This window comes from Ictidomys tridecemlineatus, chromosome 4 (assembly GCF_052094955.1).
Source record: "Ictidomys tridecemlineatus isolate mIctTri1 chromosome 4, mIctTri1.hap1, whole genome shotgun sequence".
Taxonomy (NCBI): Eukaryota; Metazoa; Chordata; class Mammalia; order Rodentia; family Sciuridae; genus Ictidomys; species Ictidomys tridecemlineatus.
The window spans coordinates 44,381,114-44,407,172 of NC_135480.1; the positions used below are offsets into that span (position 1 = coordinate 44,381,114).

General features: G+C 37.4%; 2 protein-coding genes across 19 annotated transcripts in view; one reads left to right on the top strand and one right to left on the bottom strand.

Moving 5' to 3' along the window:
- The window catches only part of Misfa (mitochondrial sheath formation associated), a 100,111-nt gene that overhangs the window by 41,080 nt on the left and 32,972 nt on the right, over positions 1 to 26,059 (bottom strand). For 4 of the 11 annotated variants that reach the window (XR_013437718.1, XR_013437719.1, XR_013437715.1 and 1 more), the window contains one exon: positions 105 to 193. The exons of 2 other annotated variants lie outside the window; for them this stretch is intronic. Coding sequence is in view for 1 of the 9 variants with exons in the window: in XM_078046380.1 (XP_077902506.1) it covers positions 105 to 193; positions 603 to 671 (158 nt within the window). In the remaining 8 variants the exon portion in view is untranslated. Of the gene's footprint in view, positions 1 to 104; positions 194 to 602; positions 5,783 to 13,601; positions 13,654 to 15,975; positions 18,409 to 24,807; positions 24,885 to 26,059 lie in introns of those variants that run through there. 5 more of the 11 variants (XR_013437716.1, XR_013437717.1, XM_078046380.1 and 2 more) reach the window with 5 other exon arrangements.
- Uevld (UEV and lactate/malate dehyrogenase domains) overlaps positions 13,691 to 26,059 on the top strand; it is a 41,437-nt gene continuing 29,068 nt past the window's right edge. For 4 of the 8 annotated variants that reach the window (XR_005733606.2, XR_013437714.1, XR_005733604.2 and 1 more), the window contains exons 1-3: positions 13,691 to 13,843; positions 21,441 to 21,525; positions 24,315 to 24,380. Coding sequence is in view for 5 of the 8 variants with exons in the window: in XM_040284631.2 (XP_040140565.1) it covers positions 13,802 to 13,843; positions 21,441 to 21,525; positions 24,315 to 24,380 (193 nt within the window). In the remaining 3 variants the exon portion in view is untranslated. Of the gene's footprint in view, positions 13,844 to 17,788; positions 17,898 to 20,282; positions 20,366 to 21,440; positions 21,526 to 24,314; positions 24,381 to 26,059 lie in introns of all 8 variants that reach the window. The other 4 variants (XM_013359321.4, XM_078046374.1, XM_005326738.5 and 1 more) reach the window with 4 other exon arrangements.

Genomic DNA, 26,059 nt, shown 5'->3' on the forward strand with positions numbered 1-26,059 from the left:
TCTATGGTTTACTCTATTTTCCAGGAGATCAAACTCTCTCTGAGGAGACTCCAGTGCTAGAGTTCTCTGGAAACCCAGCCCAACAAATCTGACCACCTACTTACAGTGACAGATCTTCCTCCAAAGCCCGGCTCCTCCGTCGTGCCTTGCTCTCACGAATGGGCCACTTCTGTTTCCACTTTAGAGGTGGAGGCTGAGTCAGAAAGAAATTTAAAGGTCAAGATGGCTCTACTTGTTGGCCTTGTAGGTAAGTAACTCTGGGTGGTGACTGGAAGTACTGCTGAATGATCCCCCAAGTCCTTATGGTCCCCATTCTACCAGCAACTCATGATCTACTTGTCTTAAAATCCAGAAGCTAGGCACTGTCTCCAGCAGACCCCTTATACATTTCAAGAAAGAAGGGGAAACAAAAAAGGACTTAAAAGAAGAGTCTCAATGAGATGAGGAGGAGCCTGGGAAACTAACTTTGTTCCCATCACATCCTGATTTCTAATTAGTGGTGAGACCTCAGCTCTCTCCAATTTGGTCAGAAATTCCAGATGGAAGTGTGAGGCAGAGCCAGAGGTGGCTACCAGGGATTTACACATAAAGTCATTACTTACCACAAACTCTGGAAATGTGCCCATGTAACATGCAAATCCAACAAAAAGCATCCAGCCAAGTACAATCATGATAAAAAGGAAAATAATTTCTAAAATATAATCGCACAGTGAGAGACTATTCACCAAGATCTTGGCAAAGGAGCGTGCTCATGAAACCTTCAGTTGATAGAGATCTTGCATGTCAGTTCCATTCCTTGGCTCCAAAGGATCCGCAACTCCCTAATGGAGAAGTCGGAGTCTAGTAGGGCATTGTGACATCATTAATCACATGGACCAGACTCAAAACACATCAGAGATGCTTCCCTTAACCAGTAGCTAAGCAGCAAACTAATCTCTTTGTATACATTATCTCATAGAAGCACTATGAGGTAATTATTACTATTAACCCCATTTTGCTAATGAGAAAACTGAGGTGTAGAGAGCCTATATGACTTGCACTAGGGTATACAGCTGGTGGTTAAGATCCTGCCAAGACTTAGGACACAGCTGCTTGTGAGGAAGTCGGGGCGGGGGGGGGGAGGGGTGTCTTAATATTAGAGACAGAGCTGGAGGTATAGCTCAGTGGTACAACAGTTGCCTAGCTGTGTAACCCCTACATTCTAATCCTAGGGATTTGGAAAGGTATATTGCCTGATCCATGACGCCTGTGAATGAAACAAAATGAATCCTACGCATATGATAGATCTATTTTCTGTCACCACAACACCTCCTTCCCATCTTGGAAGGTCTTTTCTCCAATGTAGGTTTATGGTGCTTTTGTCTAGTATGAGATAACTGTATTTATGTGGGTTTGTCTCTGTGTCTTCTATTCTGTTCCATTGGTCTTCATGTCTGTTTTAGTACCAATACCATGCTGCTTTAGTTACTATAGCTTGGTAGTATAATTTAAGGTCTGGTATTATTATGCCTCCAGCTTCAATTTTCTCACTAAGGATTGTTTTGGCTATTCTGGGGCTCTTATTTTTCCAAATGAATTAATGATTGCTTTCTCTATTGCTATGAAGAACTTCACTGTGATTTAAATACGAATTGCATTAAATCTGTATAGCACTTGTGGTAGTAGTATGGCCATTTTGATTATACTGTTTTGCCTATCTCAGAACATGAGAAGTCTTTCTATCTTTTAAGGTTTTCAATTTCTTTCTTTAGTGTTCTGTAATTTTCATTGTACAGGTCTTTCATCTCTTTTGTTAGACTGATTCCCAGGTGTTTTTTTTTTTTTTTCTTTTTTTGAGGCTACTGTGAATGGGATGATTTTCTTAATTTCTCTTTCAGCTGATTCATCATTGGTGTATAGGAACACAACTGATTTATGGGTGTCAATTTCATACCCTGCTACTTCGCTGAATTCATTTATGAGTTTTAGAAGTTTTCTGATAAAGTTTATAGGATTAAGTAGTTAACAAATAGGGATAGTTTGAGTTCTTTTTTTTTTTTCCTACTGTATCCCTTTAATTTCATACTTTTGCCTAATTGCCCTGGCTAGAGTTTCAAGGACTATGTGGATGAACATAGATGTAAAAATTCTTAATAAAATACTGGCAATCGCATATAAAACATTCTAAACATTCTTGGACTGTACCATGTCCAAGCAGGTTTCATTCTAGGAATGCATATGGAAATCAATAAATGTAATCCACTACATCAACAGACTTAAGACAAGAATCAAATGATTACCTGAGTAGATGCATAAAAAGCATTTGACAAAATACAGCATCCATTTGAGTTCAAAATACTAAAAAAACTAGGGATAGTAGGAAAACACCTCAATATTGTAAAAGGTATACACATTAAACTCAAGGCCAACATTATTCTAAATGGAGAAAAACTGAAAGCATTACCTCTAAAAACTGGAACAAGACAAGGATGCCCTCTTTCACCACTTCTATTCAACATATTGGAGTATAAATTTTCAAAATAGTTTCTGATTATCCTCTGTATTTCACTGGTATCTGTGGTGATATTTCCCTTTTCTTCACAAATTTTAGAAATTTGAGTTTTTTCCTCTTTCTCTTGATTAGCATGGATAAGGGCTTATCAATTTTGTTTATTTTTTCAAAGAATCAATTTTTTGTTTTGTTGATATTTTTGCATTTTTTAATTTCAATTTCCTTGATTTTTGTCTCTGATTTTAATTATTTCCTGTCTTCTACTGCTTTTAGTGTTGATTTGGTCTTTTCCAGGACCTTGAGATATAATGTTAGGTTATTTATTTGGTGACTTTCAAATTTTTTTTTTTTTTATGAATGAGCTCAATGCTATGATCTTTCCTCTTAGAACCACCTTCATAGTGTGCCAGAGATTTTGATGTTTGTTGCTATTCTCATTTACCTCTAAATATTTTTTTATTTCATCCCTGATTTCTTCTGCTATGCATTAATCATTAAGTAACACATTATTTAGTCTCCAGATGTTAGAGTAGTTACTATATTTTTATTATATCATTGATTTCTAATTTCATTCCATTATAATCTGATAGAATCCAAGGGTATTATCTCTATTTTTTTTGTATTTGCTAGGCATTGTTTTGTGGCCTAAGATGTGGTCTATTTTAGAAAATGATCTGTGTACTGCTGAGAAGAAAGTGTATTAATTCATTGATGAATGAAATATTATATATATATATGTCTGTTAGGTCTATTTTATTAATCGTATTTTTTAGTTCTATATCTTCTTTGGTTAGTTTTTGTTTGGATAATCAATTCAGTCATGATGGAGGAGTGTTAAAAAGTCATTCAGTAATACTATGTTGTGGTCTATTTGATTCTTGAAATTGAGAAGGGTTTGTTTGATGTACATAAATGTTCCATTGTTTGGGGCATAAAAATTTATGATTGTTATATCTTGTTGATGTATAATCCCCATAGGCAGTATGAAATAACCTTCTTTGGCCTTTCTGATTAACTTTGGCTTGAAGCCCACTTTATCTGATATGAGGATAGAAACCCCTGCTTGTTCACGAAATCCAAGGGAATGATATGTTTTTTTCCCACCTTTTTACCTTTAGTCTCTGCCTATGAGGTGAGTCTCTTAGAGACAGTATGTTGATGGGTCTTGTTTTTTAATGCAATTAGCCCATCTATGACTTTTGATTGATGAATTTTGGCCATTTATATTCAATGTTACTCTTGAGAAATAATTTTTATTCTCTGCCATTTTATTTCTGGTTTTTAATTTCAATTAATTTCTCCTTTGATTAACTACTCTTCTAGTGTAGTTTCTCCCTTTTCTAGTTTTCAATTTTATTTTTCATTTCTTCTTTATGAAATATTTTATTGAATATGTTCTGTAGTGCAGGCTTTCCAGTTGTGAATTCTTTTTAACTTTTGTTTATCTTGGAATGGTTTTATTTCATCATCAAATCTGAAGCTTAATTTTGCTAGATATAGAATTCTTAGTTCGCATCCATTTTCTTTGAGGGCTTGGTATATGTAATTCTAAGGCCTCCTACCTTTTAGGGTCTGGATTGAGAAATCAGCTGATATCTGGACTGTTTTCCCTCTGAATGTGACCTGTTGTTTTTCTCTAGCAGTCTTTAAAATTTGGGCATTTTTATAATGATGTGCCTTGGTGTAGGTCTGTTGTAATTTTGTATGTTTGGAGTCCTGTAAGCCTCCTGTATTTGATTTTCCATTTCATTCTTAAGGTCTGGGAAATTTTGTGATATTTCTTCATTGGTTTATTTCTAAGCTTTCATCCATTCTGATAAATCTTGATGCTCTTTTTCATGTTATCCAATGTTTCTTGAAATTTCTGTTCATGGTCACTTAGCGTCTTTTTTCCATGGTCAACTTTATTTTCCAGATTATATATTTTTTCTTCATTGCCTGAAACTCTATCTTCTAAGTAGTCTAGTCTGCTAGTGATGCTTTCCATTGATTTTTTTAATTAAAATTTTGTTTTCATTGTAGTTAGACACAATTCCTTTATTTTATTTTTATGTGGTGATAAGGATTGAACCAACACCCTTGCATGTGCTAGGAAAGCACTCTACTGCTGAGCCACAACCCCAGCCCCTCCACTGAGTTTTTTTTTTTTTAAAGAGAGAGTGAGAGAGGGAGAGAGAGAAAGAGAGAATTTTAATATTTATTTTTTAGTTATTGGCGGACACAACATCTTTGTATGTGGTGCTGAGAATCGAACCTGGGCCGCACGCATGCCAGGCGAGCGCGCTACCGCTTGAGCCACATCCCCAGCCCCCTCCACTGAGTTTTTAATTTGATTTACTGATTCCTTCATTTTGAGAATTTCCAATTGATTCTTCTTTAGGATTTCTATCTCCTTATTGAAGAGATCTTTCACTTTTTGGATTTTTCTCTCTGATTTCACTCCTTCTTTCATCTTTTACTTCACATATCAGTTTAACTATGAACTTTCTAAATTCCTTCTCTGATATTTCCTCCACTGTGATCTCATTGGATTGTTAATGAGGCATTTTTATTTTGGGGAGATGGGTTGTTGTTCCCTTGCTTTTTGAGCTTTTTGTATGTCTACCCATTTATCAATAAGAATCTGATGTGGCAGAGCTTCTACCCTGTGAATTTATAGTGTTCTTGAAGTTTTCTAATACCTTAGGGGAAGACAAATAATAATAACAAGCAATGCAATCAATATTCAGCATTAAACTAAATATTTATTTCCTTTTTTGGCATCTACAATGTTAGCTGGCAATATAAACAGAAATGGTATAGAAGTTATCCATTGTTTCTTGAAATTTCAGTTCATGGTCACAGATATTATGTTTACAAAAAGGGTTTGCTATTTCAAAAGGTGAAGAGAATGCACACATGTAGGATGTAATAAGAGAGATGATGAGACAGAATAGTAGTAAAGAGTAAAAGGAAGAGTGAAAGAGAGAACAGTAGGATTTGACTGTTAGGGAAAGAAAAGAAGATAATCAAGGGAATTAGGAGAAAAATAATATGAAACAAAACAAAAAATAAAATCAAGGTATACTAATCAAAAACCCTAGTCCTTAAAAAAGAGTTACCTTCAAGAAATGCTAGAAATGAGAAGATTGAGACAAATATATATATGTACAAATGTCCATGGGCTGTTCAGCATACAAAACTTAAAAACTGGGGCTGGGGATGTGGCTCAAGTGGTAGCACACTCGCCTGGCATGCGTGCGGCCCGGGTTCGATCCTCCAGCCCCACATACAAACAAAGATGTTGTGTCCGCCAATAACTAAAAAATAAAAAAAATTAAAAAAAAACAACTTAAAAACCAAAAAAAAAAAAAAAAGGTTCTTGATGGGATATTTCCTGCTTTTTAAAATACCTGTTAACTTTTGAACATGTTGAATTTTACTGGATTCTGTTGTATTCCTTACAAGAGTGTTGGATTTTGTTCTAAGATCTTCTGAGGCTTGTTTGTAAGCTTTGTTATAGAAAGCCAAGAGCAGTCTTACTCTAGGATTAATTCCTACACTACTGAGATATGACTGTTCTTCTCTCTGAAGCCTATTATATTAGATCTTCCATTCTGTGGAATTTTCTACAACTCCCAGAACTTGAGGAATTCTAAGAAGTGTTTGGCCTACTGAAAACTGCCTCCAGGCTGGGGAAATTGTAGAGCTAGCTTCATTTGAATCTTTCAGAGATCACAGTCTTGTGCTGCTTCAAGTACAAGGTCTGTAAATAATTATTTCATATGTTTTGTGAAATTTTATATATATTTATGGAGAGAGGCAATTCCTATAGCAGTTCGTCTTTCACAAAAGCCTGATTTATTCTTTTTTAATTCCTGCAGAGTATTCTAGTTTATTTCATCTTTTTTCAATGATTTACTCTGTTAAGGATCAGCCAGGAGACAGGACAGTAATTTGAAAAGAAAATGTTTAATAAAGCACACAGTAATTTGAACAGGGATGTTTAATAAAAAGAAATATTAACTAGGAGTAAGAGATTAACTATGGAAGGGATAGAAAGCAGTACTTATTACAAGAACAGCATAGAGAGAGCAGCCATTATCTCTAGTGTATAGTACCCATCTGAGAAATAAATTTGGACGAGTCCCCTCCCTTCTGGAGCTGGGATCTAAAATTTGAAAAGCCATAGTGGCCATGACCAATGAAATGGTAGAGAGGTCCAATGAGCTGCTGCAAGCCAAATCTAGGAAGGAGGGAACTACTCACTCTTTGAGGTGAGGGTAGAATTTTCAGGAAGCCTCCAGAGTGGGTTCTGTCAGAATTACTGAGCATCATTGAGAAACTGGGCATGTGCCAGTAGAATGTACCAGGAAGCTGCCCTGGGGTGAGCTCATGGAACTCACTGGCAATCTGTTTCAGGGATGTGGAAGCTGTTCACAGAGGGCCATGACACTCATTGGGGATGAGAACCACTAGATGTACCCATAAATGCCACTGTCAGCCACATAGTTGAACCAAGAAGAAAACAAGCATGTTAGATCTAGGAAGAGAAAGCCCTGTCTCCTTCAGCATTTTCCCTAGGGCCCTCTACTGATAAAACTCCAAATCATGTCCACTTATCAAAACAGAATTGCTTATAGGGTCCAGCTCAATTATGGCAGAGCAAGAAGCAAATGGTGGATTTGGATCAAAAGGTAATACATTAATTACTAATATCATATGCATTTATATTTTTTCAATTTTTGCTATAATTATTAAAAGCAAAATTTCTTAGTTGACTTTTCTCTTAACGTTTTCATTCTTTTTTCCTTAGCAAAGAAGCAACATAGTAATAAAGAGGATGGCCAATTCAGACAAAGCATGGAGAGGCTGCATAAAACCTTACAAAAAGAAACAGGTTAAAAAAAGCAAGAAAGATTGCAGTATGTCATTTCATAAAGTATAAAAACAAAGCCACAGAGGTTGTAATAAAGGATATTTTTGAAAGGATAGCCTGAGGTGAAGAATATGCTAATCAATGAAAGAATAACAAGCTCCAAACACCTAAGAAGCATAATATGATATGGATACACCTGTGATATTTGCAGTAACAAAGTCTCATCCCCTATAGATATGTCTTCACAAGGCAATAATTATGCAAGTAACTGAGACCAAAAGAATAGTATCAAGGGACTGTGGCCATGGCTCAGCAGTAGCACACTTACCTGGCATGTGTGAGGTACTGGGTTCAACTCTCAGCATAGCATATAAATAAATAAAATAAAAGGTCTACCAACAACTAAAAAAAAATTTTAAAAAGCATAGTATCAATAAACAAATTCTAATTTTAAACAAGCCATTCTTGTGATTTTTCTAAATCTTCAAAGAAAGACAGAGAATGTCAAAAAATTTCCCATTTTTTAGTTTGAGGACATATTTTCTTTTAACATAATTAACATTTTTATACATATATCCTGGTTATTTTTATTTCCATAAGACAGATTCCCCAAAGTGGGGTTATGGAGTTAAAGGTACTTCAGACTACTATGCCAAAAAATTATGAACCAATTAGACTCCCCACCAACTACACTTGAATTTCTTTTTTTTTTTTTTTAAAGAGAGAGTGAGAGAGGAGAGAGAGAGAGAGAGAGAGAGAGAGAGAGAGAGAGAGAGAGAGAGAATTTTTAATATTTATTTATTTTTAGTTCTTGGCGACACAACATCTTTGTTGGTATGTGGTGCTGAGGATGGAACCCGGGCCGCACCCATGCGAGGTGAGCGCGCTACCGCTTGAGCCACATCCCCAGCCCACACTTGAATTTCTTAAAGCTGGGTCTAGTGGCCTTCTGTGAAATCATGAATATTTCAGAAATTAGACACAAAATTAATGGTATACATAAACATAAACAATTTTAGGGAAAGTCTATATTTTCCAACAGATTTCTTTTCTTTTCTTTTTTTTTTTTAATAGTTCTCCCCAAATGTCTGGAGGTACTTTGGACTTTTTTTTTTTTTTTTTTTTTTTTTAAGAGAGAGAGAATTTTTTAATATTTATTTTTTAGTTTTCGGCAGACACAACATCTTTCTTTGTATGTGGTGCTGAGGATTGAACCTGGGCCGCATGCATGCCAGGGGAGCACGCTACCACTTGAGCCACATCCCCAGCCCTCCAACAGATTTCTTAAAAGTGTGAAGCCCAGACAAGGCTGAGAACTAACACACTATAGGGCTAGGGTTGTAGCTCAGTGGTAGAATACTCGCCTAGCATGTGTGAGGCCATGGGTTTAATCTTCAGCACCACATAAAAATAAATAAAGTTATTGTGTCCAACTACAACTAAAAAATAAATATAAAAGAGAACTAATACAATATACATTTATTTCCCTACGCTTTCTTTCATTCAGCAAACTTTCTATTGAAGTTCTCTTTATATCTGGCTTACTAAATATTAGTAGAATTAATAAATCTACCACGCGGCCTGCGCAACGGTTTCATTAATGAGGTTCTAGGCATAAAGTTAGTTAGAAGAGATCGAAATAAAACACACAGACTCAGTTACCTTATTTCTATTGCTAGGTCCTAGACGGCTCCCCTCTCTGGTTCGCTCCTCTAACCGCCCAGTAGGGCAGTAAGGATTACTCAGGGCTAGCAGGAGAGAGAGAGTGAACACGCCGGGGTCTAGCCTTTTATTGGGGAACAAGAGATTTAGGGGAGAATTCCATCCAATGAAGGGTGGGGGGGTGCTGCACTCCAAGGTCAGGGTCAGTGATTGGGTCCCCGGGGTCAGTGGTCAGGCACACCCCCACACGGATGGGCTCTCTCATCAGGAAAGGGTCGGGAAAGCTTCGACATAGCCAAAGCGCCTCAGATCCTTAACGGGAGTCACCCAATCACGTGTTAGAATGGCTTCCCACAAATAAATGCATATATTCAAACATATAAGGCACTGGGAACATAGAGATGAATGAAATGTGACTTCTATTCTACAGGACCTCACAGTCTTTGTGGATAGAAAGAAAGTGAAAGAAAGTGGAAATGAAGGTAGACAGGTACTCTAGTACAATCAAATATTCTAGCAGGCACTAAGGCATGAGGCAAGGAAGAATAAAATGTAATTGGGGAAGACTGAATGTTTCAGCCTGCTGAGATCTAATAGCACCAGTTTCAGGAGAGAGGGTGGCCAGTCTAGAAGTCAGAGGGTGGCTTCAAAAAGCATAAATTTGTATTATATACCTTCCTTTTGTAACTAAATGTCAACAGGCACAGAGTTCAGACTTCCTAAATCATTATTTGCAGTGGTAAGGACTGAACCCACCCAGGGCCTTGTGTACGGTAGACAGGTACTATACTCTAAATTATTACCAATCACAATCTCATCACAGTTTCACACAATAAAAGGCGGTATAATACATAGATTAGGAATATTTTTTTTGACATTACATACAATAATTTAACCTGAGTCTTTGGCTTCCCTGTCTGTAAAATGAAGCTTATTACACTACATATATTCTATTTTAAGATGAACACTTTTTCATACTCAAGCTCTTTTGAAATAAATATACATATTAAAGTCAGTATTCATATTTAATTTTGTAGTTTTTTTTCTCCCACCCCAAAGCTATCATATTAATATACCTTTTACTTATAAGGATGGATCTCAGAGCCCGGGCATGGTGGCACACACCTGTAATCCCAGCAGCTCGGGAGGCTGAGGCAGGAGGATCATGAGATCAAAGCTAGCCTCAGCAACTTAGCAAGGCCCTAAGCAACTCAGTGATACCCTGTCTCTAAATAAAATATAAAAAAGGCTGGGGATAGGGGCTGGGGATGTGGCTCAAGCGGTAGCGCGCTCGCCTGGGTTCGATCCTCAGCACCACACACAAAGAAAGATGTTGTGTCCGCCAAAAACTAACTAACTAAATAAATAAATATTAAAAATTCTCTCTCTCTCTCTCTCTTTTAAAAAAAAAGGCTGGGGATAAAAAAAACAAAGGCAGAATGATGTCTTTGATATGAGGATGCAGATGCATAATGGCGACTGGGGTGTGGGAGCATGGGAGGAATAGAGGAACTTTAGATAGGACAAAGGGAAGAGAGGGGAAAGGAGGGGGTAAGGAGGTGGAATGAGTTAGACATCATTACCCTATGTACATGTAAAAGACACATATGGTGTGAAAATACTTTGTGTACAAACCAGTGTCTTGAAAAATTGTGTTCTGTATGTGTAATATGAAATGAATTGCATTCAGTCATCATGTATAACAAATCAGAATTTTAACAAAAAGGGCTGGGGATATGGCTCGGTGCTTAAACATCCCTGGTGCCTTTGGAAAAAAAAAATGATTCTCAGAAACAAAAAACAGTTAATATAACACTAATCCTCAGTTTCATCATCAGTAAAACTGATGTACTAATTCTATCCAGGTCATAAGTTTTTATAAAGATTAACTAAGATAAAACCCATTAAACTCTTGTACTTTCCACAAAGGAAATCACACATACACACAAACAGTATTCATAGTGACTATATTAGAAGAGAACTGGTGTTTTGGATGGAAGGCCACTTCCATAAAAGGCTGTTTCATAAAAGATGAAAGAAACTTGTTCAGGTCTTGCTGCTAACCTTTTCCTTGATTAATAGATTTTTGACAGGATTCGTTAAACTGTGGAGCCCCTGGAAGTCCTACTATTTCTAAGGTGTATCTGATCTGGCTGAGTGCACTTTCATATAATCAGAAGGGCTGGGGATGTAGTTCAGTGGTCAAGTGCTTGCCTAGCATGTGCAAGGCACTGAGGTCTGATCCCCAGCACAACACATACAGAAAACAAAAACGGAAACAAAAACTTAATTAAATCAAATCATTGTGTTCAAAACCTTCCAGTGGCTTTTCTTTCTGTCAAAATGAAAGCCCGAGAAAGAAAAAAAAAAAAAAAACCCTAACATAAGGGAGCTGGTCTGACAATAGCTAGACCTCAGTATTGCTAGAAGCTGGCCTGGCACTCATAGAGAGGTCAGGTTGTTCTTTCGTCTTCTTTTTTTGGTACTGGGGATTTAACCCAGAGGCACTTAAAAAATAAGTCACATTTCCAACCGTTTTTTAATTTTTAATTTTGAAACACGGTCCTACTAAGTTGCTTAGGGCCTTGCTACTTTGCTGAACTTGGCTTTGAACTTGTGATCCTCCTGCCTCAGCCTCCCGAGCCACTGGGATTACAAGCATGTACCACTGCACCCAGCTGCCAGGTTATTCTTCTGTTGCACATAAACCATTTCACAGAACACCAACCCAAACATAGTCACTCAGATCATGAGAAGTGAGACTCAGCAGGGCCACTTAATTTTGTCTGAACAAAGACAAGAACAAGGTCACCGTGTAATCTATGAAATACCAAACATTCTCCTCTCTCTAATAAAACTGACTGATGTTTCTTTACCAATTGTAGCTTTATCCTCACCCTATTTTGTTCATCTTACAGATAATATTTATTGAGATATTCCAGTCACAGAAATGTCCCTGCTTTCTAACAGGATACAATCCAGAGTGAAGATTTGTTTCCTTAAAACCTTCCCCAAGTTACCCAGATCCTATAATAGTTTCTTTCTAACACTCTTACTGAGCTGTCCCAATGGTTCCCCACAATACTTTCCCCCTTATTTCATGGAGTAATAAATCCACTTTGTTTAAACACAGGTGTGTTCCTGATGGTCTCTGGCTGGAGGGAAAAAACACAGTCCTGAAAATTGTCTACAAAGCCCCGCAGTGGCTCTTTGATATGACCTCAGAATCGCCTGGAAATCTGTTTAAAACAGATAGCTGGGGATCCCCAGAGTTTCTGATTAAATAAATCAGGAGTAGGAGTGGGGTCTTAGAAATGATTTAACCATTAATTTCTAAGAATATACACTGAAATATACAATGCATGCATATTTCAAAACAAAATGTTGTAAACAATAAATATATATAATGTTTGTGTCTATTGATAAAATTGATTTTTTTAAAAAAGAACTGCATTTCTAACACATTCCAGGTGATACAGAGGTTGTTATCTGAGACCACATTGAAGAATCACTTATGTAAACCATCTCTCCTTCCTGCTTTTTTTCTCTGACTTCCATCTCTGCTTGCTCACTTCTTACTTCATTTTATTCCAGCCATTTGGGCCTCCTTGTTGTTTTGAGCCTCCCCAAACACATTCCTGTCATAGGACTTTGCTTTGGTTGCCCTCTAATTGAACACTCATCTCCTCACCTCTCAATGAGATATACCCTGGTCTTCTTTATCATTTAAAATTTTTATTCTTCACCACACTTAATCAGTCCCAATATGACTTACTCCCCCCCGTTGCTGGGGAAATAACCTTTGTGCCAATGCACTTGTGTCAATTTCATTGGCATACTCACAGAACTGAAAAGTTGGCACTAAATGGATTAAGAAATGCTCCAGCTTTTCACTGTCTTCTCCTTATTGAGTCACAGCATCCCTACTTTTGGCTCTTCCTATAAATACAATCACCTTCCTGACTGACAAACCTCTTGATAACTACAATAGCCAGCTACTACAACTTTTTAGCCCCAGCGCCTCAAGTCAGGGGTTCAGGGAAGATAAGTCGCCTCACAAGTCAAGGAGACTGAATAACACCAGAAAATTATAGTATTCTCCATCTATTCTTCACCTTCCCCTTCCAGACGACTATATCCACTAATCTCCTCCCTCTCTAGTTTTCAAACTTTTGCCCTCCCTCCAACAGGGTTTTTTCTCTCAACCACTAACAGTTTTGGCAAAAGTCCAAAAAAAAAAAAAAAAAAGGAACTACTACAAACTCTTTCCCTCATGCTGCATCATCTTCACTCTTATCTGTTACCTGACAAGACTCCACCTGTTTTCCCTTTCTACTCTTTGAAATTTAGCTTTTAAATTTCCACTACCTCTTCCTCCCCATATCCTACTACAATTTTCGGTCTTGATTTTTTTTCTGGTACTCGGTTGAATTAAACACATTTCTACAAAATCGCATGCTGCTTCTACGTCTTTTGCTACCTCTACACAAGTCCTTCCTACTCCTCTTTTCAGAACTGTCTGGGTTTCCTTCCAGCAAGCTGCGGGAGGTTCGCTTTCTGCCCACGCGGTTCTAGCCGCCCTTTCCTTACCTGACTGCTCAGCGCTTCAGTCTCTGGGCGGAGTCCCAGTTGAGCCTGCGGGTTGAATGCGGCTGGAATTTCGTCTGGGAAGGGGCGGGCCCTTAGACTGCTAGGCAGGGTTGGACCTCCGCGGCTTCCGTCTTGGAGAGGTTGCGGAAGAAGGTACTGAGGCTGGGGTCCTGGAACCGTGCTCCGGGATCTGGCTAGAGATGGAGTTCGACTGCGAGAGTGTGAGACGGCTGCTAGGCAAGGTGTGAGCAGCCTGCTGGGCTGAGTTTGGGACGCGGGGATCGGGAGGGAGGGTGTCACCGCCCCTCGCGTTACTCGGTTTGGAGCTGAGACCCACTGGTCTGAAGCTGGCTGTGAGCAGCGACCTCTGGGAGGCCATGGGATCTGAGGCCACCTTGCCCCACCGAGGCCTGGGCTTTCGCTCTACTCACTGCTCCCCAGTTCTACCCACAAGAGTGCTTCTCAGCCACGGTCTTTGCTGGCCTCAAACAGCCCCAGCACACACTGTCCCTGTGATCACGCCTTTTTGCTGAAATGGCCTGCTCTTTTTCCTCATCCTTTTTAAGACTCAGGCAGTGCTGAGTCTGACTCACTTCTTCCTCTCATCTGCTTTCAAAAACATGTTACCACTTTGTGGAGTAATTATTTACAATTTTTTCTACTGTTGTGAGCTCTTTTGAAGGCAGGCACTGCGCTTTTCTGTATGCCCTTCACCAAGCGCTATGCCTGACAGCAGCATACATGCTGAATAGCTGAGTGATAGACCTGAGTAGATACAAGTATGAAGACAGAGCCCAGGAAAGATCCTTTTAATATTGAAAGGTTGAGGATGGGAGGAGTGATCCAGAAATCTGGTGCCTGACTAGTGTGAGTTTCCAGTGAGAAGACCTCTGACCTCTTAGACCCCACCAGTTAGCAGTCTGAGAAAATTCTCATTTTCAGGAGTTTCCTCCTTAAGTGATTCTTAATATTTCCCTGTGCAGAAGTCATACACATAAGCTATTTTGTTGAACCTGCCTGACTTCTCTTTTGCGGGGGCATTTTGCACACCTCTGGGAGGTTTTGAAGCCCCAAGACTAAAATTATTTATATAATTGATTTGAATGAGTTTATTTATTGTGAAAGATGTAAATCTTGTAGGAAGAGAAGTATCATCATTCTTAAAATTACTACCCTTTCTGTCCCCTCTTTGGAGAATGTGAAATTAAAAGAACCAGTCTACCAAGTTATTCTGTTTGGTTGGTTCCCTTCCTCCCCCATACTGGAGGATTGAACCCAAGGTGCTTTAACACGGAGCTACTTCCCTAGCCCCTTTTTGTTTATTTATTCTTTTGGGGTACTGGGAATTGAACCCAGGGGATTTTGACCATTGGCCACATCCCCAGTCCTTTTTACTTTTTATTTTTGAGACAGGGTCTTTCTAAGTTGTTTTAGGACCTTGCCAAGTCGCTGAGGTTGGCCTCAAAACTTAACCATCAGGCTCCTGCTTCATTCTCTCAGGTTGCAGGAATTACAGGAGAGCCACCACAGCTGGCTTCTTTTTACTTTTTATTTTAAGACAAAATCTGGCTAAGTTGACCTGGTTGACCTCTAACTTGGGATCCTCCTGCCTAGGCCTCTGCAGTAGCTGGAATTATAAGGGTACAACACCATGTCTGGTACTACCAAGTGTTAATGTGGGGAGGATGATCAATGTCCTCTATGGGAAGAATTGTTTAAAAAAAAAAAAAAAGCTTTGGTTGAACTGGAACAAAGGAAAATGGAGACAAAGATTTTCTTAAGGGTGGAAGTAGAATAGAGGAATTTATTATTATTATTAGATTCAGCTCCTCAAGAAGGCCTTTCTGTAATTTGGATATGCTTTATGTTGACTGATAATTTCCTGCCTCTACTTACTATTTGCTTTCATATTTTTTTAATATCTCATTTTTACATGTTAATTATGAGATCTTCATGCATACTATTGAAGAAGCTGATAGGCAGTTAAGTTATATCTTTTTTTTTTTTTCCTTGATACTGGGGATTGAACTCAGGGTCACTCAATCACTGAGCCACATCCCCAGCCCAATTATGTATTTTCTTTAGAGACAGGGTCTCACTGAGTTGCTTAGCTCCTCGCTTTTGCTTAGGCTAGCTTCAAACTTGCAATCCTGCCTCAGCCTCCTGAGCCACTGGTCAGGCACGTGCCACCATGCCTGGCCAACCTATATCTTTTTTAAATTAAAAAAAAATTCTTTTTAGTCATATACAACACCAGAGGACACCCTGACATAATCACAAAAGCATGTAATACAACCCACTCCAATTCAGTCCCCAGCACTGCCTTCCCCTGTCTTCCCTCCACTCCAGAAATCTTTCTTTAAACTATTTACGGTTTACTTTTTTTTTTTTAATTTGTGTCCTGTGGATATACCCAATGCTGGGACCCACTGTGCCATATCCATGCATGCATATATAAAAGTTCAGTCAGATTCATTCCACTGTTCTTCCCTTTTCCTTTTCACATTCCACTGTTCTTCCCTTTTCTTCTTTCAATCCCCTTCATCTATTCTAATGATATTTCCTCATTTTGATGAAATTCCTTCTCCCTTTTTCTTTTTTCTCTTTTCCTTTTCTTTTTTAATCTCTCTCTGATCCTTTATTTTGAATTCCCTTCTGTATATCAGAGAAAACATTCAACCTAGGACTTTTAAAAATTGCTAAAACATTGATGTGGCTGCAACACTGCAGTATGCTGATTTTAAATCTTTGGGATATATACCAAGGAATGGGATAGCTGGTTCATATTGCTGGTTCCATTACTAGTTTTCTAAAGAATCTCCATAATGCTTCCAGAGTGGTTGCACTAATTTGCTCTCCCATCAATAGTGTATGAGTATACCTTTTTCCCCACATCCTCACCAACATTGTTATTTGTATTCTTTTTTTCACTTTTTTATTTGTTCTTTTTAGATATACATGACAGTAGAGTGCATTTTGACATACATACATGGAATATAACTTATTCTAATTAGGATCTCATTCTTGTGATTGTACATGATATGAAGTTCACTGGTCACGTATATTCATACTGAACATAGGAAAGTTATGTCTGATTCATTATACTGTCTCTTTCCTAATCTCCTCCTTACTTCCTTCCCTTCATTCCCCTTTGTCTAATCCAATGAACTTCTGTTCTCTACCCTCACCTTATTGTGTGTTAGCATCCATATATCTGAGAGGACATTTGCCTTGGTTTTTAGGGATTGGCTTATTTTACTTAGCACTATAGTCTCTAGATCCATCCATTTACTGGCAAATGCCATAGTTCCATTCTTCTTTATGACTGAGTAATATTCCATTGTGTATATGTTCCACATTTTCTTTTTTTTTTTAAAAAAGAGAGAGAGAGAGAGAATTTTTTTTTATTATTTATTTTTTAGTTTTCGGCTGACAAAATATCTTTGTTTGTATGTGGTGCTGAGGATCGAACCCGGGCCGCACGCATGACAGGCAAGCGCGCTACCGCTTGAGCCACATCCCCAGCCCCCACATTTTCTTTATCCATTCATTTGCTGAAAGGCACCTAGGTTTGTTCCATAGCTTGGCTCTTGTGAATTGATGTGGCTGCATCATTGTAGTATGCTGATTTTAAGTCCTTTGGGTATATACTGAGGAGTGGGCTAACTGGGGCAAATAGTGGTTCCATTCCAGGTTTTTAGAGGAATCTCCATACTGCTTTCCCGTGCACCAGTTTGCAGTCCCACCAGCAATGTATGAGTGCATCTTTTTCCTTACATCCTTGCCAACATTTATTATTCTTGATAACTGCAATTCTGACTTGAGTGAGATAATTTTGAGTTGAATTTTGTAATTGCTAGAGATGTTGAACATTTTTTCATATTTTGTTGATCATTTGTATTTCTCCTTTTGAGAAGTATTTGTTTAGTTATTTTGTCCCTTTATTTATTTATTTTTGTGTTACTTTTTTAGTTTGTTGTATATTTTGAATGTTAATGTCCTATCTGAGGAGTAGGTGGCTGTTGTATATTTTGAATGTTAATGTCCTATCTAAGGAGTAGGCGGCAAAAATCTTCTACCATTCTCTAGGCTCTCTTTTCATGCTTTTGTTACCTTTGCTGTTCAGAAGCTTTTTAATATGACACAATCCCACTTATTGATTTTTAATTTTATTTCTTACACTTTAGGAGTCTTGTTAAGGAAGTCGCTGTGCCAACATACTGGAGTGTTGGGCCTACATCTTTAGCAGCTGCAGGGTTTCTGGTCTAATTTTGGGTTTCATCCCAGGGATGCAAGGTTGGTTCAACATATGATAATCAGTAAATGTAACTCACCACATAAACATATCAACCTCAAGAATCACATAATTATCTAAGTAGATGCAGAAAAAGCATTTGACAAAGTACAGAATCCATTCGTGTTTAAAACACTAAAGAAATGAGGCATAGAAAGAACTTACCTCAACATTGTAAAGACTATAAATGATAAACCTAAAGCCAACCTCTTACTGAATAGAGAAAAACTGAAAGTATTTCCTCTAAAAATAGGAACAAGAAAAGAATACCCACTTTCACCACTGCTATTCAAGATAGTCCTTGAAATTCAGGCAGAGAAGGAAATGAAAAGGATACAAATAGAAAAAAAAGAGTTCAATTTTCTCTGTTTGCTGACAACATGATCCTATATTTAGAAGATCCAAAAAACTTCACCAAAAGAATTCTAGAGCTCATAAATGAATTCAGCAAAGTAACAGGATACAAGGTCAACACTCATAAATCAGTTGCATTTCTGTACTCCAATGAGGAATCTGCAGAAAAAGAAATTAGGAAAATAATCCCCCCTTCACAAAAACCTAAAAAAAAAAAAAAAAAAAAAAAAACCTCTTGGGAATCAATCTAACACAAGAGTGAAGGATCTCCACAGTGAAAACTATAGAACATAAAGAAAGAAATTGAAGAAGACCTTAAAAGATAGGAAGCCTTCCCATGTTGTTAGGTAAAATTAATATTGTCAAAATGGCTACAGTACCAAAAGTACTACACTGATGCAACACAGTCCCCATCAAAATTCCAATGACACTCTTCACAGAACTAGAAAAGGAAGTTCTGAAATTAATTTAGAAAAATGAAAGAACCCGGTATAGGGGCTGGGAATGTGGCTCAGGTGGTAGCGCGCTCTTCTGGCATGCGTGTGGCCCTGATTCGATCCTCAGCACCACATACCAACAAAGATGTTGTGTCCGCCGAGAACTAAGAAATAAATATTAAAAAATTCTCTCTCTCTCTCTCCTCTCTCACTCTCTCTTTAAAAAAAAAAAAAAAAGAAAGAAAGAACCCAGTATAGCCAGAGCAATCCTTAGCAAAAAGAGTGAAGCAGGAGGCGTCACAATACTGGACCTCAAATTATTCTTCAGAGCTATAGTAACAAAAATAGCATGATATTGGCACCATAACAGGCATGAAGATCAATAGAATATAAGACATAAAGATACACCCACATATATACAGTTTTCTTGATACTAGACAAAAGTACCATAAACATACAGTGGAGAAAAGAGAGTCTTTTTAACAACCAGTGCTGGGAAAACTGGAAATCAATATGTAGAAGAATGAAATTTAACTCCTATCTCTCACCCTGCACAAAAGTCAACTCAAAGTGCATCAAAGACCTAGACATTAGACCCAAAACCCTGTAACTACTAGAGATCTTTTTTACTAGTGAAAAATTTAAGGCTCAGAGAAGAAACAAGATCCATTAACAGTCATTCCCCATTTTCTCTCAATCTCCCCCAATCCTAAACATCCACTGCTCTATTTTCAATTTCTATGGATTTGACTAATCTGAATATTTCATATACATAGATCATATGATGTTTGATCTTTTGCACTGGATTTCCTTCGCTTAGCATAATGTTTTCAAGGTTCATCCATGTATTAGTACTTTATTCCTTTAATGACTGAGTATTCCACTTTATGAATATGACACATTTTATTGGATAAATCCATCAGTTGATGGGCATTTGGATTGTTTTTGCTATTATGAATGAAGCTGGTATGTTCAATTATATTTCATTATTTATGTGGATATGGTTACATTTTTCTTGGGTACATACCTAGGAGTGGAATTTCTGGATCATTTGATAACTCAATATTTAATATTTTGAAGAGCAGTTCTCACTGCTTTTCTAAAGTAGCAACACCATTTTATCACTAGCAGAGGTGTATTTGTATGGAAGTTCTGATTTCTCCATATCTTCTCCAATGCTTGTTACTGTCTCATTTGGATTATAGCCTATCTTGATAAGAGCATGAATCCTTCAGCTTTCTTGTTCTTTTTCAATACTGATTTGACCATTCTGAGCCCCTTAAATTTCCATATGCATTTTAGAATCAGTTTGCAAATTTTTATTTTAAAAAGCTAGCTTACATTTTGATAAGGATTGTGTTGAATCTGTTGGAGAATATTGCCATTTTAATAATAATCTAATCCACAAACATGGGATGTCTTTCTATTTATATAGGTCTATTTTATTTCTTTCAACAAGGTTTTGTGTTTCAATTTTGTACCATGTTGAATTTATTTCTAAGTATTTTATTTACAGAATATTAATATATCCTCTCTTTTTTCCTTTCACTTAATCCTTTCACAAGTCTCAGGAGTGGGTATTATTTCTCTTTGCAGAATAAGTTCAAAGAAATGAAATGATTTTGCCCACAAGGTAACCAAGATAGTATTTCTGGGAGGACTTCTTCATAAATGAGGAGGTAGTTCACTTAACATAACAGTAAATGCTTGCATGCTTTTGTTTTCCCTTTGTTTTTGTTTTGTTTTCTTTTATATTTGATATTAGTGATTGAACACTGGGGAGCTTTACCACTAAGCTAGATCTCCATTTCTTTTTATTTTGAGACAGGGCCCCTTTTAAGTCAGGCTGGCCATGAATTTGCGATCCTCCTGCCTTAGCCTCCTAAATTGCTAAGCATGTGATATCATGCTGGCTTGTTTTCCCTTGAAACCCAGGATGCAGGTCAAGAAGTATGGGATGCGAAATCATGTCTCAAGTGAATGAAGTATTCAGAAAAGATAAGTGGATCTTGCAATACAGGAGAATGAACCCAGGAGCACTTTACCTCTGAGCTGTATCTCTAGCCCTTTTTATTTTGAAACAGGGTCTTTCTAAATCACCCAGGCTAGCCTGGGATTTCTAATCCTCCTCCCTCAGACTCCCGAGTTGCTGGGATTATAGGCATGTGATATTCTGCCTGGCTGACAACTGGATCTTGAATAGTGGTGATAGGTAATTCTTTCTGCCCTATCTCTTTTAGATTTCAGAAGATATTTGGAAGCGGTTTGATTTAGTAATTAAAGGCCCAAGTCCCGGCTTTGAACTCTGGCTTCAATATTTTACTTGCTATCTGACTCGGCAAATTACTTTACTTCTCTAGATTTTCCTTTCTTCTATAAAATAGAGCAGTTGTGCTGGGTGCATTGGTGCACACCTGTAATCCCAGTGATTTGGGAGGCTGCTGCAAGAGAATCCCTAGACACCAGCCTTGGCAATTTACCAAGACTCTGTCTCAAAACAAAAAATAAAAAGGGCTGGGATGTAGCTTAGTGGTAAAGTGCCCCTGGGTTTAATCCACAGTACTGCAAAAGAAAAGGCAGGGAAAAAGAGCAGTCATAAGCCCAACTACTTCTTAGGGTCATGACTGGATCAGCATTCATGTTTATAATGTTCTAGGGCCTAGCGTGTAGTAAATGTTCAGTTAAGTCTTAGTTGTAATTGTTTTTCTTACTCATAGATTAATTTTTATTCCATGCTCATTTTTTTCTTCTCAGTACAAGTTCAGGGATCTAACTGTGGAAGAACTAAAGAATGTAAATATGTTTTTCCCACATTTCAAATATTCCATGGATACCTACGGTAAGAATAATATTCTCTAATTTTTGCTGCCTTCTTTGAACTATTAATTTCTTGATCCTAAAGAACAGTAAAAATCATAATTTTTAATTTCTTTTTCTGATTTTTAACCACTTGTGATTTGAGATCTGAGGAAATTTAAGTTAATTCAATATTATTTTGTATTAGTTTTCCGCCCCCAAAAACTGGGGATTGGATCCAGGAGCACTTTACCACTGAGGCACATCCCCAGCCCTTTGAGATAGGGTCTTGTTAAGCTGTTAAGGTTGGCCTCCAATTTGGGATCCTTCTGCCAAAACCAGCCTCTGGATTGCTGAGATTACAGAATTGCCCATAGGCCTAGCTTTGAGGTTTTTTTGGGGGGGTGAGGTGGAGGAATGGTTGGTACTGGGGATTGAACCCAGGGGTACTTTACCACTAAGCTACATCCCCAACCCTTTTTATTTTTCAGTTTGAGAAGAGATCTCCCTAAGTTGCTTAGAGTCTTGCTAAAAAAAATTACTTAGGGCCTTGATAAGTTGCTGAGGCTGGCCATGAACTTTTGATTCTTCTACCTCAGCCTCCCAAGTCACTGGGATTACAGCTGTGCACCACTGTACCCGTGTGTTATATTTTTATTGCTACTATAATAAATTAAAACTTACTGGTTTTTTAAAAAACAAGTTTACTATATTACTGTTTGTAGGCTAGAAGTCTATTAAAATTTTCTGTAGCTTATAAGTTTAACTGAGTTCCAATAAATGAGTCAGCAGGTCTTTTTCCTTCGTGAACAATGTGGGTGGGGGCTACTTTTTCTTTCCCTTTTTCAGTTTCTAGAGGTAACCCAAATTCCCTGACTCTTGGTCTCCTTTCTCCATCTTCAAAGCCAGCAATGTTGCAAAGCCAGCATTCTTCCGTAGGCAAATCTCCCTCTAACTGCAGCTGGTAGAGGTTCACTGTTTTTAAGGACCAATGTGATTAGATTAGACCTACCCCAATAATGCAGGATAATTGAACCTTCTCAGAGTCCCTATTTTAATCACATTTAATAATTTGAAGAATGAATATTCACACATTTCCTCTAATGCATTTCTAGATTATTCTGTGTCCTTGAGCAATAATCCCTGTTCCATTCCTCTTTCCATTTTAGTTTTTCATGGATTGATGCCTTCACCCATTGTTACTTTCACTTATATAGTTCAGGGTTACATTTGTACTTACATACTGTCTTGTCCTTGAGTTTTCTGACAGCCTGTGTTATAGTCTAAATGTTTGTAACCCCCCCAATTCATATGTTAAGTTCTGATCACCAGGTGATAGCATTAGGAGGTGGGGCCTTTGGTAGGCTCTTTGCAAAAAAGTCCTCATAAATAGGATTAGTGCCCTTATTAAAAGCAGCCTGAGAAAGACTCTTGCCCTTCCCCTATATATGGGCACAGTAAAAAAACTGCTGTCTGTGAATCAAGAAGCAGGCTTTCCCCAGAAACCAAATCTGCCAGCACCTTGATTTTGGATTTCCCAACCTCTAGAATTGTGAGAAATAAATTTTGTTCTTTAGAAGCTTCCCAGTTTATATAGTAGTTTGGTATAACAGTCAAAACAGACTAAGAGAGCCTGGTTTTCTCTTTCCCTTTTCTTTTTTTTTTTTAATTTTTTTTTATTAGTTGCTCAAAACATTACAATGATCTTGACATATCATACATTTGATTCAAGTGGGGTATGAATTCTTTTTTTTTCCACATGTACAGATTTCAGTATCACATTGGTTTTATAGCCACGTTTATACATACAGCCATATTAGTGTCTATTGTAGTCTGCTACTCTTCCTATTCCCCTCTTTCCCTTTTCTTATAAGTCATCAAAATCTATCTAGAATTTTTTCTTCCTCTATGGAAATAGTACAGTTACTATTGAAATGTTAAAAGGATTGCTTTCCAGTGCAGTTTGATTGTTTGAAACCCTAGAGAGTGGTCTTGGTATTCAGTCCTGAGATTAGGACATTGATTCTTCACGTGTCCCAGTTATTGATGGGAAAGTTGAAATTTCAGGGACGTAAATATTGAAAAAAAGTTGAGAATAATGGATTTAAAGAAACTAAGAGAGATAATTATTGATTTTTCTAAAAGGTTGCTTTGAAAGTAAAGCTAACATTGATTATAAAAGTGATTATAACTGATTTGTTACATGTGACAATTATTTATTACTTTAAATAATAAAATTTCATGTTTGTTTTTGGCACTGGGGATTAAACCCAGGGACATTTTACCACTGAGCTACATCCCCAGTCCTTTTTTATTTTGAGACAGGCTTTCACTAAGTTGTTTAGGGGCTGAGTTGCTGAGGCTGCCTTGAAGTTGCAATCTTCCTCAGCCCCCTGAGTTGTAGGACTATAGGTATGCACCACTGTGCCCATCCATCCCTACATTTTATAATACTTTGATTCTTATTAAGGTTTTTCACATCTTACATGAGCCTTATGACAGCTTCATGATGCAGATATCTTTATTTTATAGATGATAAAACTGAAGATCAGAGAGATTAAAGTAGCTAAAAGTCACACAGGCCTCTAAGAGGGGAGGTGGGTCTAGAACTTGGGATTTTAGTATCAAAGTTCTGTGGGGTTTTTTTTTTTTTTTTTTTTTTAGTTGCCCTCACTGCTAAGTAAACAATATCTAGTGATTATCCCCTTGTTGTCATATATGTACTGATCCTGGTGTTTAGAGATTGTGGATGTGTGTGGATGTGCATTTATATACTTCAATATAATTCTTTCTACTTCTGATTTTACATTTTGGCACTTTTTTTTCTTCCAGTTTTTAAAGATAGTTCCCAGAAAGACCTGCTGAATTTTACTGGTACTATTCCTGTGATGTATCAGGGTAAGTATGGGAAGAAAGAAAATGTGGGAGTTTTCTAAAAGAGCAGTTCATTTAAACTTACACAAACTTACATTTGTTCATGCCATAACATTCTCAAAGTATTTCCACTAAGAGATCTATTTAGAACCTTACTGGATCTGACAGGATTCTGTCCTAGTCAAGTAAGACCTAGATTAAACTTTTTTTTTAATATTTATCTTTTAGTTTTAAGTAGATACAATATCTTTATTTTATTTTTATGTGATGCTGAGGATCAAACCCAGTGCCTCACATGTGTTAGGTGAGCACTCTACCACTTGAGTCACAACCCCAGCGCCATAAATTAAACTTTAATTCAACAATTATTTATTGTCAACTATGTGCCCATGACTCTAGTAGGTTCTGGGTTACAGAACAGAGCAAGATAGCTAGGGGTGATGGTACATACCTGTAATGCCAGCAACTGGGGAAACTGAGGCAGGAGGATTGCAGGTTTGAGGCTAGTCTCAGCAATTTAGCAAGACCCTGTCTCAAAAAAAAAAAAAAAAAAATCTTAAAAGAGGCTAGGGACATGAAAATCCTGTGGTACAGGGTTCCTGAGTTCAATATCTCATTATGAAAAAAAAAAGAAGAAGAAAAACAATGAAAAGAGAATTTAGACAGACATGGATCTGCCCTTGGGATGAGTGATTTCTGTTTTCCATAAGAAAATACAGGAATCTCACCTTCTTCTCCTTATAACTCTGTGTTTTTTGTTTGTTTGTTTTTTCCTCTCCTCTTCCTCCTTTTATATGCTGTAGCATTATTCCCATTCCATAGGTGAAACTGATTCTTAGTCTGCTCAAGCGATTTACCTAAAACCACTTGGTACTGTTATACAGACTCCAATGTTTTTGAAAAACAGGGGTAAACATTTTAGGATGACCTGACAGGCTAAAATAGTTAAGTATTTGCCCAAAAAGAAAAGGAATAAAAAAATCACTAACTTCTATAGTTAACTGTTGTTTGTCTAGACCTACTCTGTTCAAAATGGCTAACCTTTTAGTATCATTGGAGGTTGCTTATATATGTGCTTTGAATAACAGCAATGAAGCTTTAGTTCCAAAATATTTCTCTGAAGTGGCACCCAAAATTCCATCATTAAAAAATTAATAATTTTAAAATGCAAATCATCACAATAAGAAAAATATCCCAAAGTACTAATGTACAGTGCTGTGGTTATTAGAAATTCAGTAAATACTTGTGGAATGATTGAGTTAGTTTACTTGATTACTGACTAAAGGGTTTAGGAATAAATGAGCTTAGTGGCATTTGAAAGAGGAGGTGCACTGAACAGAGAAGGAAATGGAAACCAAATAAGGACAGAACAGTGGAGCTTACTGTCTCTGGAAAGGGTTCAGCATTGTAAGAAGGGAATATATTTCCCCAAAAGACAATTTTGGGAGACTTCTTTCAAGGTTGGTACTTGTAGCTCCTAGATGATTCCTTAATTACCCTCTTCCTCTATGATGACCAAGAGGTACATTCATATTTTGTTCTTCCTCTGTGTATGTTTCACTATTGACATTTCCTTTGGCACTGGGTAGGCATTCAGGAAATGGATAGGAATTCAGTTTCTTTTAATGCATAGCTGGTAATAAGTGAAAGTAGCCATTCTTGTCCTGAGCAGCATGTTCAAGTACAGTGAAAGATATGTGCAA